The 12,531-nt window shown below is 35.0% G+C and overlaps 1 protein-coding gene across 4 annotated transcripts in view; it reads left to right on the top strand.

Annotated features, from left to right (window-relative positions):
- The first annotated feature begins 1,430 nt into the window (after positions 1 to 1,430).
- EPHA3 (EPH receptor A3) overlaps positions 1,431 to 12,531 on the top strand; it is a 359,434-nt gene continuing 348,333 nt past the window's right edge. For all 4 annotated transcript variants that reach the window (XM_005548387.5, XM_065539289.2, XM_005548386.4 and 1 more), the window contains exon 1: positions 1,431 to 1,646. In XM_005548387.5, coding sequence (XP_005548444.3) covers positions 1,559 to 1,646 — 88 coding nt within the window. In that variant the 5' untranslated portion in view covers positions 1,431 to 1,558. The remainder of the gene's footprint in view (positions 1,647 to 12,531) is intronic.

Genomic DNA, 12,531 nt, shown 5'->3' with positions numbered 1-12,531 from the left:
TAACATGGCACACACAGAAAAGTGAGAGGGGTCCCTCTTTTCCCCTGGCTGCTTCTATCCACCCCACTTCCCCACCTCAGTCATCAAACTGTTATCTGGCAGCATTGTCTTATAATTTAAGTGAACATAGTGTTCTCTAATTAAAAACATCATGTTTGTGAACTGAATATATTATTAGCAAGGCCTTTTCAAACTTTCGTTTAAATTTCATTACCAAGAGCTCTAAAACTGATCACTGATCTTAAGATTATCAACATACCTTTATTTTCTGAAGTTGTGAGAGGACTGTAATAATCTTGTTTTCTTTTTAGTATAAGAAGAGATAGATGGGTGGAAGGATATCCGAGTAACCATTTTCTGGGAGATTGTTTTAAAGATAAGTGATACTAGTTATTAAAATATAAATTACAAAATTATTTGGCTGAAATAGATTGCAATAGGTTGTTCAGCAGTGGGATTGGAAATAACAGAGCCCATTGATAATCATGGAGTGAAATAAGTGAGAAAGTACATTATTATTTAGCCTTTGGGATTTGGAATGTTAAATAATAAGAATATCCCAATATTACCAGATTATCAGTGGTTGAAAGTTGAATGGAGCAAATGTGAATTATGCATTGTTTCTCTCGCAGAACCCAGAGATCCTAATGTGAGACGGTGAGGGAGGGAGATATGTATTGTTAAGAAATTTAGGTTTGATCTGTATTACTTTTACAGCACAGAATGAGGAAAGAATGTGGACCTCAGGCTGGGGCTGGACTTGCTCATGTCCCTAAGATGATGAAGGTTACTTCCCTGTTGAAAAAACAACAACAACAAAGTATGCTCTATGCGCCCTGGAAATCACTGTGCCAGATCGCCTAAAAAACCACGATACCACTGGGTGTAGAAATACAGAGACCATCTGATCCAGGCTGTGTATTAGTGTCTTTCTGAACCACAAAGAACTCACAGAGAGTTATGATCACATTGAACACAGTAAAGGAATAACTATAATCATTCTTTTTTTCAATTATACAAACACGATTGACTTTTTAACGAAAGACTGCTATTCTTTCAATAACACACGTTTCTCTCGCATTTCAGTTCCTTGTGCACTCACACTGCCATATGACACTCCTATCAAGCCTCTGATTTCTTCGGTGAGTTAAACAGAGCATGGATAGCAAACAATAAAATAGCTACTTTTCATGGAGCACAAAAGAGGGTGCATTTTTCTCAGCATCGCAGACTCATCACAACTTCTGTGTTTCCTGTCCCATGGGCGACGCCCCCACTCCCACCCAGTCTCCTTCCTGGGCAGCTCTGGGCTGCAGAGCCAGCAGCGTGCCATCCCGCTCCGCTTTAGCGCCCGTTGAGGACGGCACTAGGACCCAGGGAAGTCCCCGAACGGGGTTCGCGGAAAGGCAGCCAGACTCCTCCTTATCTCCAGTGTCAAACTTGACATCAGCCTGCGAGCGGAGCATGGTAACTTCTCCAGCAATCAGAGCGCTCCCCCTCACATCAGTGGCATGCTTCATGGAGATATGCTCCTCTCACTGCCCTCTGCACCAGCAACATGGATTGTCACCTCTCCATCCTCCTCCTCCTCAGCTGCTCTTTTCTCAACTGCTTCGGGGAACTGATTCCGCAGCCTTCCAATGAAGGTAAGCCAGGTACCGCGACGCGCGGAGCCCTGCCCCGCGGGCTCACGCTCTCCAAAGCACGTTCTCACCGAAGCCTTGAGCGTCGGGAAGGTGCCTCCGAATAGAGCGGTTTGCTCTTAGTGAACGAAAGATGTGCCTTTTTTTTTTTTTTTCCAACTCTCTTCTAAAACACTTCAGAAGATAATTTTAGATGGTCTAAACCTTGAAAACGTGTTTTTAATTTGATACCAATTCGAGCAATTACCTTGTTTGCCAATTTGAACAGAAAGAAAGAAAATCCTCCAGCGTTGCAACCCAGTTATGTTAATTGCCAAATAGCCAAGGCAGTATTTTATTTTCTAATTATGACCATGTGGTACTCCGAGAAGTTTGAAAGAAAATTCAGCCTTCCTTTCCTAGACTCTTTAGTATGTTTAAAGGTAATGACAGGTTGTTACTACTTGGGATCATGGCATTTATGAATGGACTAAAGGGAAATCACTTTGTCGAAGCGGAGGTGCGTGTGTGTGTTTATGTTGCAAGGGCTGTGTTGAAGTTGTGTGTGTCCCGCCAGGCAATGGTTTGCACTGTGGTACAGGTTCTAATGAGCAGCATATGCCACATTAACATAAGTAATATTTGCAAGAATTACAATAAGCTTAGGTTGGATTCTCTTTGTTTAAAGGCTTGTATACAAATAGGAGAATGTATTTAATGAATAGTGAATAGCTCCTGGGAAGATATAGTAAATAACTGAATAGTAGATTAAGAGAGAATGTTGATATGCAGCAAATGGCATTTCCTTGATGTTGTGTTATTTATTATCCTCGTAATGAGCATTAATTCCTTTTCAATGGGTTAAAGTGCAAATCTAATGTTAAGAACCAATGTGTTCTATAAGATTGTGTACCTAATACATACATTTTCTTTCTCCTATATACGTTTTGTGATCTATTCCTAATGACTTGTGAATGCAGTCACTAACTCTTAAAACAAACTTCTCTAAATAATTGATTAGTTTAAAGCCACACTTACAACATTAATTTCCTCTCAGTGATTTTGAACTTATAACAATAACATTTAGCAATTTATTTTGCAAGTTAACAATACTGAGCAACTGATGTGCAAACGTCATGTTATATACATCACTCCTTAGAAAATATATTGTCAAGCCAATACTGTTGTATATTGTACAGTGTACCTTAATTTTAAAAACACAAGTAAAAACAAAACATTTAGAAAGTTTTTTATTAAATGTAAAAACTGCCTCATACCCGGTGACCTACTTTCACTGCTAATAGAGCAGTCATTTATCTCCTTCCTTACTGACTGCCTTTATCAATTTGGCAGATTTCATTAAATTTTCTGAATCTTTTTTCTAAATAAGAAAATAAAAATTCTAAAATTGTAAGAATCAAGAAAATGATCTTACCCACAAACGACTTTTTCTTTTACAACCCAAATTAAAATGTTTATTGGAAAGTAAGAGTCAATCATTCTTCCTGAATGAAAGGTAAGAGTATTCATTTGTATAACGGGTAACATGTATAATAGGTAACATATCAATAAATTAAAATTAATGTTTTAAAAATTTTTGTTCTTCACAGATATTAAAATATTGACAATCACTAGAAAAATAGTGTTAAAATTCCCACATTGCCATGATAAATTATATTTTCCAGATAGAATGTTTACGAACTATGTAGATAATGGATATTACTGAATTAATTATGCACAAGAATGTAGTAATTAGTCAGTATTTTTGTGGAAAACATAACCTTTAAGTAAATTACAAGAGAAAAAAAAAGACACCAAACTATTTCACACTTATGTAAAATTAATCAGTATTAATTTAATGATACAGAGTTAATCAAATGCAAATTGCTTTTAAGCCTCACCTCATATGTGTTTGGGGATATAATGTGCATAATTATACAGACAGGTACACATTAACAATATGTATATAGAAAGGTAAATATATTCAGAAAGCTGACATAATTACATTTAATTTGCTTGGATAAAAGTTTATCCATCGTTCATGGGATTATTCTTTCCAGATTGTGTCCTGTGGATAGTGTCTCTTTTCCCTCCTGTGATTATGAAGGGAAGCTTTAAAACAAATTTAAGATGATTTAACTTAGGTAATACTTGAGTGAGATTTTAAATATTAATCCATAACTTGGCTCTCAGTTGAGTTGAATAACATGAAAAATGAAAATGCCAAGTATGTGCCCAGATTTCCATGCAATTTTTCTAACAATGTAATTTAAATAAAAAGCAATTCTTTTGAAAATGTATATATGAGAGGAGTGATTTTAAAATAATATTAATGTAGTTTTCTGATATAATTTTTTAAATTTGAAATATGAAATACTAGACTGTATTTAAAATACTATGATTGAAATATTTCAACACTGTAAACAATGTACGAGAAATTTATTGGAACATATTTACTAGAATATATTCTTCGATCTATTATGAAGTTAGGCATAAGAGAACCAAGAGAACAAAACCAGGCCATTGACTTAATTGCTAGGACATTTGCAGTTGTGTGATTTGTTTTTAAATTTGAGATTTAATCATTAACTATCAATATTGAAATGCCATGGGTCCCTGATAAGAAAAATAACTTAGAAAATGTTTAATCTGAATTTTCCTTCTATTAATATATTTACAAATACCTTTCTTATATGCTTTCAAGAAAATGACTCCAGGTGATAATAGAGACTCATCAATGATAACAGATATTCATAATTCCATTGATCACTTGACTCAGCAATTGACCTATATACTTAAACAGAGCTTTATAAAAACTTTATTAAATTCTTATCAGATCTCTCTGTTTACACGGCTTGAGAAAAGACTTTTAATGGGAAATCAGCTGTTTTTCATAGCAAAGTACGATTGCTACACTATGTATTATTTTAAAAGTTCATATACTTGCTCCTAGTTTCCATACCAGAGGGATGATTAATGGTAAACAGAAATAACATTGGAACAAAGTAAAAACTGGATATAAAATAAAATGATCAACTATGGTTACTTCAACCCTTTCAGAATTGGTAAAAGTACTTCCTTTAAACACTTTTATACATTTATGGCAGTCTGGAGTACAATGCACTGTTAATTCATCAGTACATAATACGCTAAATCGTTTTCTCTATGCAAAAGAGTTCATAAATTGGATTACCATTTATCTAGAAAGCTCTTTATATTAAAATAAAGTATCCAAAATAAAATTGAATAAAATTAAATATTCATATTTATATACTAGTTTTTTTAAAAGACTTTTTTGAGTAGCTAAGACACTATTTCTATGAAATGCATTTCCCTAAATATAAATATTCTAAATACTAGAGGAAACTATGTGATTGTTTAAAACTTAAAAGTAAAACTTGCAATATGAATATTATAAGCCTCCCTTTGAGTATTAGGCAAATGTTGGAGAAAATAATCAATTTTTTTCATTTTTAAAAATTACTATAAATTGGCATCACTTTTCATATATAAACACTTTTCCTCAAATAAGAACACACTGTGATTAAAACATTAATAGAAAACTAAGCTATCATATCATCTTTATAAGGTTTTTTTGGTTTGGAAGAGGGTTTACATTTGCTTTTAATAGCATTTCATCATGCTAGACTAAATAATTGAATGCATTATACATTTTTGTAATTTAATAGCTCTCCTAATAGCTCACCCCTACATCCCCCCTGCCTCCATGGTTAACTGTGCTATTTGCCTGAAGGTAGGAGAAACCTTAATTTCACTATTTTATAACCCACAACAGTTAACACTTGACCTAGGTCATTAACAGGATTATCAGCAAATTTGTTTAAGCTTTTACTGACAATCTGAATTGCTAGGATAATATTTTGAATGTCCTAAAGAAACTTTTTGTAACCTCTCAAAATCTATCATGAAATTAATTCATTCTGAATCTATATTGTTGTAAAGACTAGTACTGATGATAATAATTTGAGTGGTGAAAGTGTTCACTCAGATACCTCAATCTCCTAATTTTTATGTTTCATAATCACACTATTCCAGTCCTTGTCATAAATGAGCAATTATAAACTCTTTTAGATATTACATCCTCTAGTAATAACAATAGATTTATCAATACAAAAGTTTCACCTGTAACAATCAATATTTTTAATTTTATATTTTTTATTATTGTTACCGTAGTTGATAGGATTTTTTTTTTTTTTTTTGTCTATTTTAAGGTTAAAAGTTAGTTGGATATACTTCTAACTCAGAAGTGACTGGACCTATAAAAGGGAAACTACATGTAATAAAACACCATTGCCACGTGTTAGATCATGGTTGTATTTTATATAAAGTTGTCTTTCCATGAAACACTAGAAATTGGGAGCTATAATGAAAAACACTTTAAACTAATATAAAATTTTAAAACAAAATATTGTACAGAATCAGATCTTAGTTATTTTTAACATTTTTTAGTAGGTTTAGGAAGTTTTAGGTAAAGTTTTTCAGTTCTTGAATTTAATTATGGCTGGCTCCTTGGTTATATTAACAACTTAGTAATCTCACATTGCTCTTAATACGTTTATTATAAAATAAATGATTTAGTAACATTCTTTATGTATTGCCTACATTTAACATTCAAATTTTGGTGTGTTCTTCAAGGGTCCAACATTTGTAATACTTTTTCACAATAACTTTCTTTATAATGTTAAAATCCTTTCAGAAATTTAAAATTTTTGTGAAATAAAATACATGTAATATTTAAATATCAAATAGTTACTTTTGCAAAGGATTTTAAAAGGCAAAATACATTACCACAATATATTTGATTTACCAATTTCAACACAAATGGAAAAAAAAAAGAAGCGTCCCTGAGAGTTACACTTTCCAAGTCATAAGACCTTCAGGAAAGTATTAATAAAACTTTCCTCAAATCATCAAACTCGATAAGTTTTTATAGACGCTTACTAAAAAAAAAAAATCTGTGATCTGGGCTACTTTTGATTTGAATCATTTTTTCAATGATTCTGTTTGGCATAAATACTAGATAGAAGGGGAAACGTGTATTTCTTGAAGAACATTAAGTTTTACAAGTAATCTTCTGTCAAGATCCTCAAATTTGTTTATTTTTTTAACCTGCACACTTTTTCTTTAAAATATTTAATAAACCTTGTTCCTTTAAGTCCTGTTTGAGAGAAGATTTAGAAGAACAGATGCAGGTGTCTCCTTTCGGGTTCTGTTTTCAGAGATCTGGATTTTCTCATCAGGGAGGGTCAATAAAGGGCTTTTACCAAGTACAAAAGTAGCTTTCCACAGATTTTTTAAATAAAGGGTTGACCAGTAGTGTGAAACATTCATTATATTATTCATCCAGGTATACAGAAAACCAGGATTAGAAATTTACTTCTCAAAAATTTGGAAACCTTAGCTAACTCTTCTGTAACAACTTTAGAAATATTAGTAAAAGCAATATTGTGACATTTATAAAATGCGAAGTCTTCCAAGTCACAAATCAATCCCCCTAGGAAGACATCCCTCAACGTGTTCAGGGTGTGGATACACGTGCGCCACTTGCTTGATTTCATTAAGTCTGTTCCCAGCTGCTTGGTATCAGGTAGTTCTTGGAACCTGGCAGGAGGTTTTCTCCAGGAAAAGTCTGAAAGTCAGCAAGTTTTAGTTTGCCTCCTACCAGCTTCCTTTGTAAAAAAAAAAAAAAAAAGAAAAAGAAAAGAAAAGGGGGACAGGGGAGGGTTGTCGTTTACAAAGAAAAAAGTTTTTGCAAGTGAAAATTTTAAAAGTTGATTAGAAAACTGGAGAAGTAGAGAAAAGGTTTTAAAGCCAATGTTAATATATAAATCATTTGCTTAAAAGAAAGACATTTATCACATAAAACATCTGGTTAATCAATTTTTATTAAATCCCTAAAAACCCCGCACACTTAAAATGGGGTTGGGGTTGGGGGGGGGGCTGCATTTCTTTGTTTCTCTTCTCAAGTTTACACACTTCTAATTGTTTCCCAGAAGAAAATATTTTATCCAGGAAAGTTTTAAGAGTGTCAGCCAGAAAATGCTAAAATGCTTCCCCCTTTGAATGTCTGGACGAATGCATGTGGAGGGGTGGATGGAGTCAAAACCAGTTCAGCAAATAAAGCTTCAAACTTGGAGTGATGTTATTAAACTGGAAGCCCTGAGTGTGGACATCCCCCAACCCTTCATTTTCTAAATCATGTCCCGCTGTTCCAGTCAAAGCAAAGGGTGAAAATCCACATAATCCAAACCAACATGGTGAAGTGAGAATAATAGGTGAGGAAGGAGGAGGAAAGCAAGTGGCAGCACTGCACAAACAAACTGTTGTGAATACTCCTCGCCATGGACAGGAGTGGCCACAGGAGGGGATACTGCCTTCCTTTTTCTTCGCCCTACACTTCCCACATTTAATAAAGCAATCTTCATTAAATTACAAAAGTGTGTCCTGCGAAATTTTAGCACAAAGCAGAGCTGTACGGGTAGAGACAGAAATGTGGCAACAGGGAGATGAGCAAGTGCTCCTTGCTGCCACCACACCCACCGTCGGGGTTGCCTTAACCACAAACTATTCTCCGCTAGGTCCAGGCTCATTGGAAAACAACCGTGTCTCTCAACAGTTCACTGCTTACTCACTCTGCATCAAATTAAAGATGAGATTTGAAAAAAGAAAAAGAAAAACACATCTCGGGGTGCGGGTAAAGCAGTCCCAGCCCTCTGGAGGCCAGCGGGTTCTTTGTGCAAGAGACTCTCCGCTCCTGGCTGCCAAAGTCAGTTCCCGGAGCGCGACCAGGGTGCCACGGCCTCCGTCCCGGGGTAGGGTGGGTGGGCGAGCGCAGTCTGATGCTCTTTTGCTCCGGGTTTCTGCCTCCGGGCGGACGGTGTAGGCGCTGCGATGCAGGCTGCAGCTAGCAGAGCGCGAAGGTGCAAAGTTACGCGAACACCAGCGCCAGGAGGAGACTGGAGCGCGCGAGAGGCAAACGTGCGCCCTCTGCCTGCTGCCTGGGATCTGCTGGCACTGGGAGAGCACGGCGTCCTCCTTAACACCTGGACCCTTCTTACCCGGGCGTCAGGAAGACGCCAGAGTCCGTGCGCCTTGGACGGGTCTGGCAGGTCCTGACCTGAGGAATAGACTTTGATTCAGGATCTACCATCGTCCTGCCGCCTTTTACATTGCTGTCAGCTAGGCTTTTCAGTTTGATGTTTGGAAGTGCTGTGTCTCTTTTCCATCCGTTTTCATGGGTTCACCAGGTGACAGCCAAGGGAAGGAGATATTCTGCAAGGTTCGCTGCAGGATTGAGAAAGCATCTTTACTGGGTGCGCTTGGTTGAGACTCACAGGAGTTGCCTCATACGCCCTGTTGTCCAGCTTGCTGATTTCTAACACTATCCCTTTACTATTTCTTCGTCTTTTGGACATTCAACTCTTTTGGTGTCGCTAGACTCAAATGAAGAAATTTATTTTTTAGAAAAATTTTCTTTAAAACTACCTGCTAATGCCACCTGTTAGGCCCCTAGTAATTGCTGAGAGGGTGTCCGTAAACTTTGCCCCTGTGCATATTCAAAAGTTGTCTGTGTTCTCCCAAAACCCGTGTGTGACTGACACAGTTTTATTAAAACAGGATTTTTCCTCTTCCAATATTGGGAGTAAACAGGGAATGGACCAGAGAGGGTTTTGGGAGCTGTGCTATCAATATAGGTTGGTGGTTGGATGATCCTGATGCTCTGTGGCTGTGTTAGAACTTCAGTGTTTTTCATAAAAGATGGTATTGTTAAATCCTGTAGACTTCAAGACTAATATATCCTCAGTACCATGTTCAACATTGAGAAAATAATTGTTCATCGTTCTGCTGGCAAACAGATTTTTCCCGTACATTATCATTCATGACTTACTGAACCTCATTTAATCGTTAAAGTAGCCCTAAAATAGGTAATGTGACATTTCCCATTGTTAAACTGAGGAAACTGAGAAAAATGGATCCTAATAAAGTAGTAACTAAGCCAAGCCCTCTCTCTTGTCTTTGTCTTTTGATTTTAACCTCACATGTTTTCTTCTAGACACAAACGCCTATGAACTTGGGAGACATCCTTGTCAGGAAAAGCACTAGCTTCTCAACCTTAATCCCAGTGACTGTACTAATGTGTCTTCTGACTTTGCAAGGATAATTTAGAAACAATCAGAAATTTGTAGTGAAAAATTGAAGGAAACCATATAAATGAGAGTACTTTGGAACTGTAAAGTGGTTCCACTCATAAGTTATGATTATCTGCATGGGTGGGGAACCCACTAAGAAACTAAGTTAAAGAAATTTGATGTAGACAGAAGAGCAGATAAAAATATCTGTGATGACTTTTCTTCACATGTTCTTTCCTCTGTGTTCCTTTCCTGACACTCAAACACTCCTTTCCTCACCCTGGAGAGAAGATTTTTGTCAAGAATTCCATACATACAGATAGTGAGGAAATTGTCAATATAACCAGAGTGTGATTATTTAGGGTTATGTGTAATAAAAATGAAGTGTTAATTAACAATTGGAATTGTCTTAAAGGTCAGTAATAGAAAATAGAACGTGGTCCAAAAAGTAGACTTTAGTCTCTGTGGAAATTTCCCCCCACTTAAACTACAATTTTTAAATTACTTAAGATGAGAAAATAAATTTTAGTGATTTAGCTCTTCTTTCATAAAAACACTTGTATTCTATTTAACTGTAGCCATTGAGAAAAGGTAGCTAAAACAGGCTTTTGAAAGGTAGCAAATTAAGTTGGGGGCAATTTTATTTTTCATGTGGGTATTTCAGCACATATGTTTTGGATTAATTGCTGCAATAAATTCTGTTAACCTGGCAAAGAGCAAAAATAGCATATTGATGACATCAGGCTTCCAAAGCAGAAAGCAGCTTTTAGTATCTTGCTTTCTTCACTGAAACATAAAAAAAAGAAAAAAAGAAAAAAGACTAATGTGTTATCCGTTATGTTCCCAAAGAGTTAGCCAGTCTTTCAAGCTATTGGCATGTTTTCTATGAACAAAAGTGAAGAATTAGCAACAAACTTTTTCCCCTTACTTCCAGAGAATTCATGTCAATTACTCATTTTCCTATTACCTGATTTTTTATATTCATATTTGTTACTCATTTCCCTATTATTTGATTTTTTTTATATTTATCCTTGGGTTTTCAGAACTCTCTCACATCAAGGCAAATGTAAACTGACTTTAAAGACTCCAAACTGAGCTGTCTTCCCTTTTAAGACAAAAATCTTGACTGATTACATAGCAGGGCCTCAAAAGCACTTGAGCAAATAGATAATTGTAGGTTAATTTTATTACCGAGAGGTTTATTTAGCCAATATCAAAACTGTTTCTGTTGCTTTTTTAATGCATTCATTTTGAGAAGGTTAATGTATGTTTTTTTCAATTAATAGTTAAGAAAAATAGATGAATAAGCTCTACAGCTCCAGTAAGTGTAAACTGCCTCATATAAGGCTTTAAAATCTTACTTTTTGCCTCTGATAAAGTTGATTGATTTCCAATCAACAGGAAATTGTAACATTTCCTATCTACGTCAGATTGACCAAGGGAAACACAGAGTAGCTTGTTAGTAGTCAACATACATTTATTTCCTGATTTTCAAACCCAATGTAGCAATTGATAAAACTGTTTAGCTTTTAAAGGGATATATTCTTTCATTGCATATGATGGCAGTCTTCACACTGAGGGAAAGTCTGGGAAGCTAATTTGCAATGTCTTCCATGTGGATTATCTAACTAATCCTCTGGGTAGGCAAAACACCACTAACAGGAAAAGTCCATTTGCAGCACTGTGTGGTGTGTTATATCACCAATAGTATTGTCCTCTTACAAAACTGAGCTATTCCCAAACTGTAAGCAAAATTGTATGAATAAATATATACCTTTTGACCTCTCTATGGCATAAAATTTTATTTTTTTGAATTATAAACATGTGGTGTGAAAAAAAACCAAAAACATTGATTTATTTGTCACTATCTAACCTTGTTCATTTTCCCCAACTGTCCTCTAATCATCTATACTATTCAAAGGTGGCAAAAAGGCTAGCGTTATATACAAATCCCCTTCAAATAAGTCACAGTTGATCATGGTAGATTTTGCTTTTTTACAGAATAAAAGAACTGGCAGCATCATAGAAAAGCAGAACTAGAATTAAAGTAGATTGTTACTCTTTTATGAAATCTATAAACACCACCAAATCTAGTAACTGCCAAATATTGGAAATATTTTCAAAGAGGCAGTAAAAAGGAATTCGTATTTTTCTCTTGGTTTGCTTTTACTATCTGGTTTACCGTAGATAAGTTAATACTCATTTACATTAGATAACTCAAAAAGATAAACTTAGAGATTTTATTACAGTGTTCTTGACACTTCTGATCTAAATTATGATTTGATTGTCCTTGTTCTCTGAAAAAGAAATTTCCACGTGTAATTGTAGTATTTCTTGTGACTAAACTAGTTAATCTATGCTTAACAATGGTGTTTCTTTCTATATTTTCAGATACAAATGCTTATCTTTGACATTTGTACATTGAATAAGGAAAATTTTTCTTACCTTTGAAAGTGATGTTCTAAATCATACTAAAAGTTTTAATATTCCCACAAAAAATATAAAATGAGAGGAAGAAAACTAAAAAGATATAAAATTAGTAATGTTCCTTTAAGTTTTTCTTTCCAACGGTTATCCTTTGGAAATTAACTCAGCTTTTTTTTTTTTTTTTTTTAATGTTTGGCCAGGTTTGTAGTAGGTTTACTACCCTAACCCTATTAGTGAAAACTTTGGAACTCTAAATGTAATGACAAAGACACACGTTTAAGAATCATTAAAACGAGTCAAGAAAAAGGTTGATATATAACTAATTTCGTATT

This window comes from Macaca fascicularis, chromosome 2 (assembly GCF_037993035.2).
Source record: "Macaca fascicularis isolate 582-1 chromosome 2, T2T-MFA8v1.1".
NCBI lineage: Eukaryota > Metazoa > Chordata > Mammalia > Primates > Cercopithecidae > Macaca > Macaca fascicularis.
This window is presented reverse-complemented; position numbering and strand designations above follow the sequence as displayed.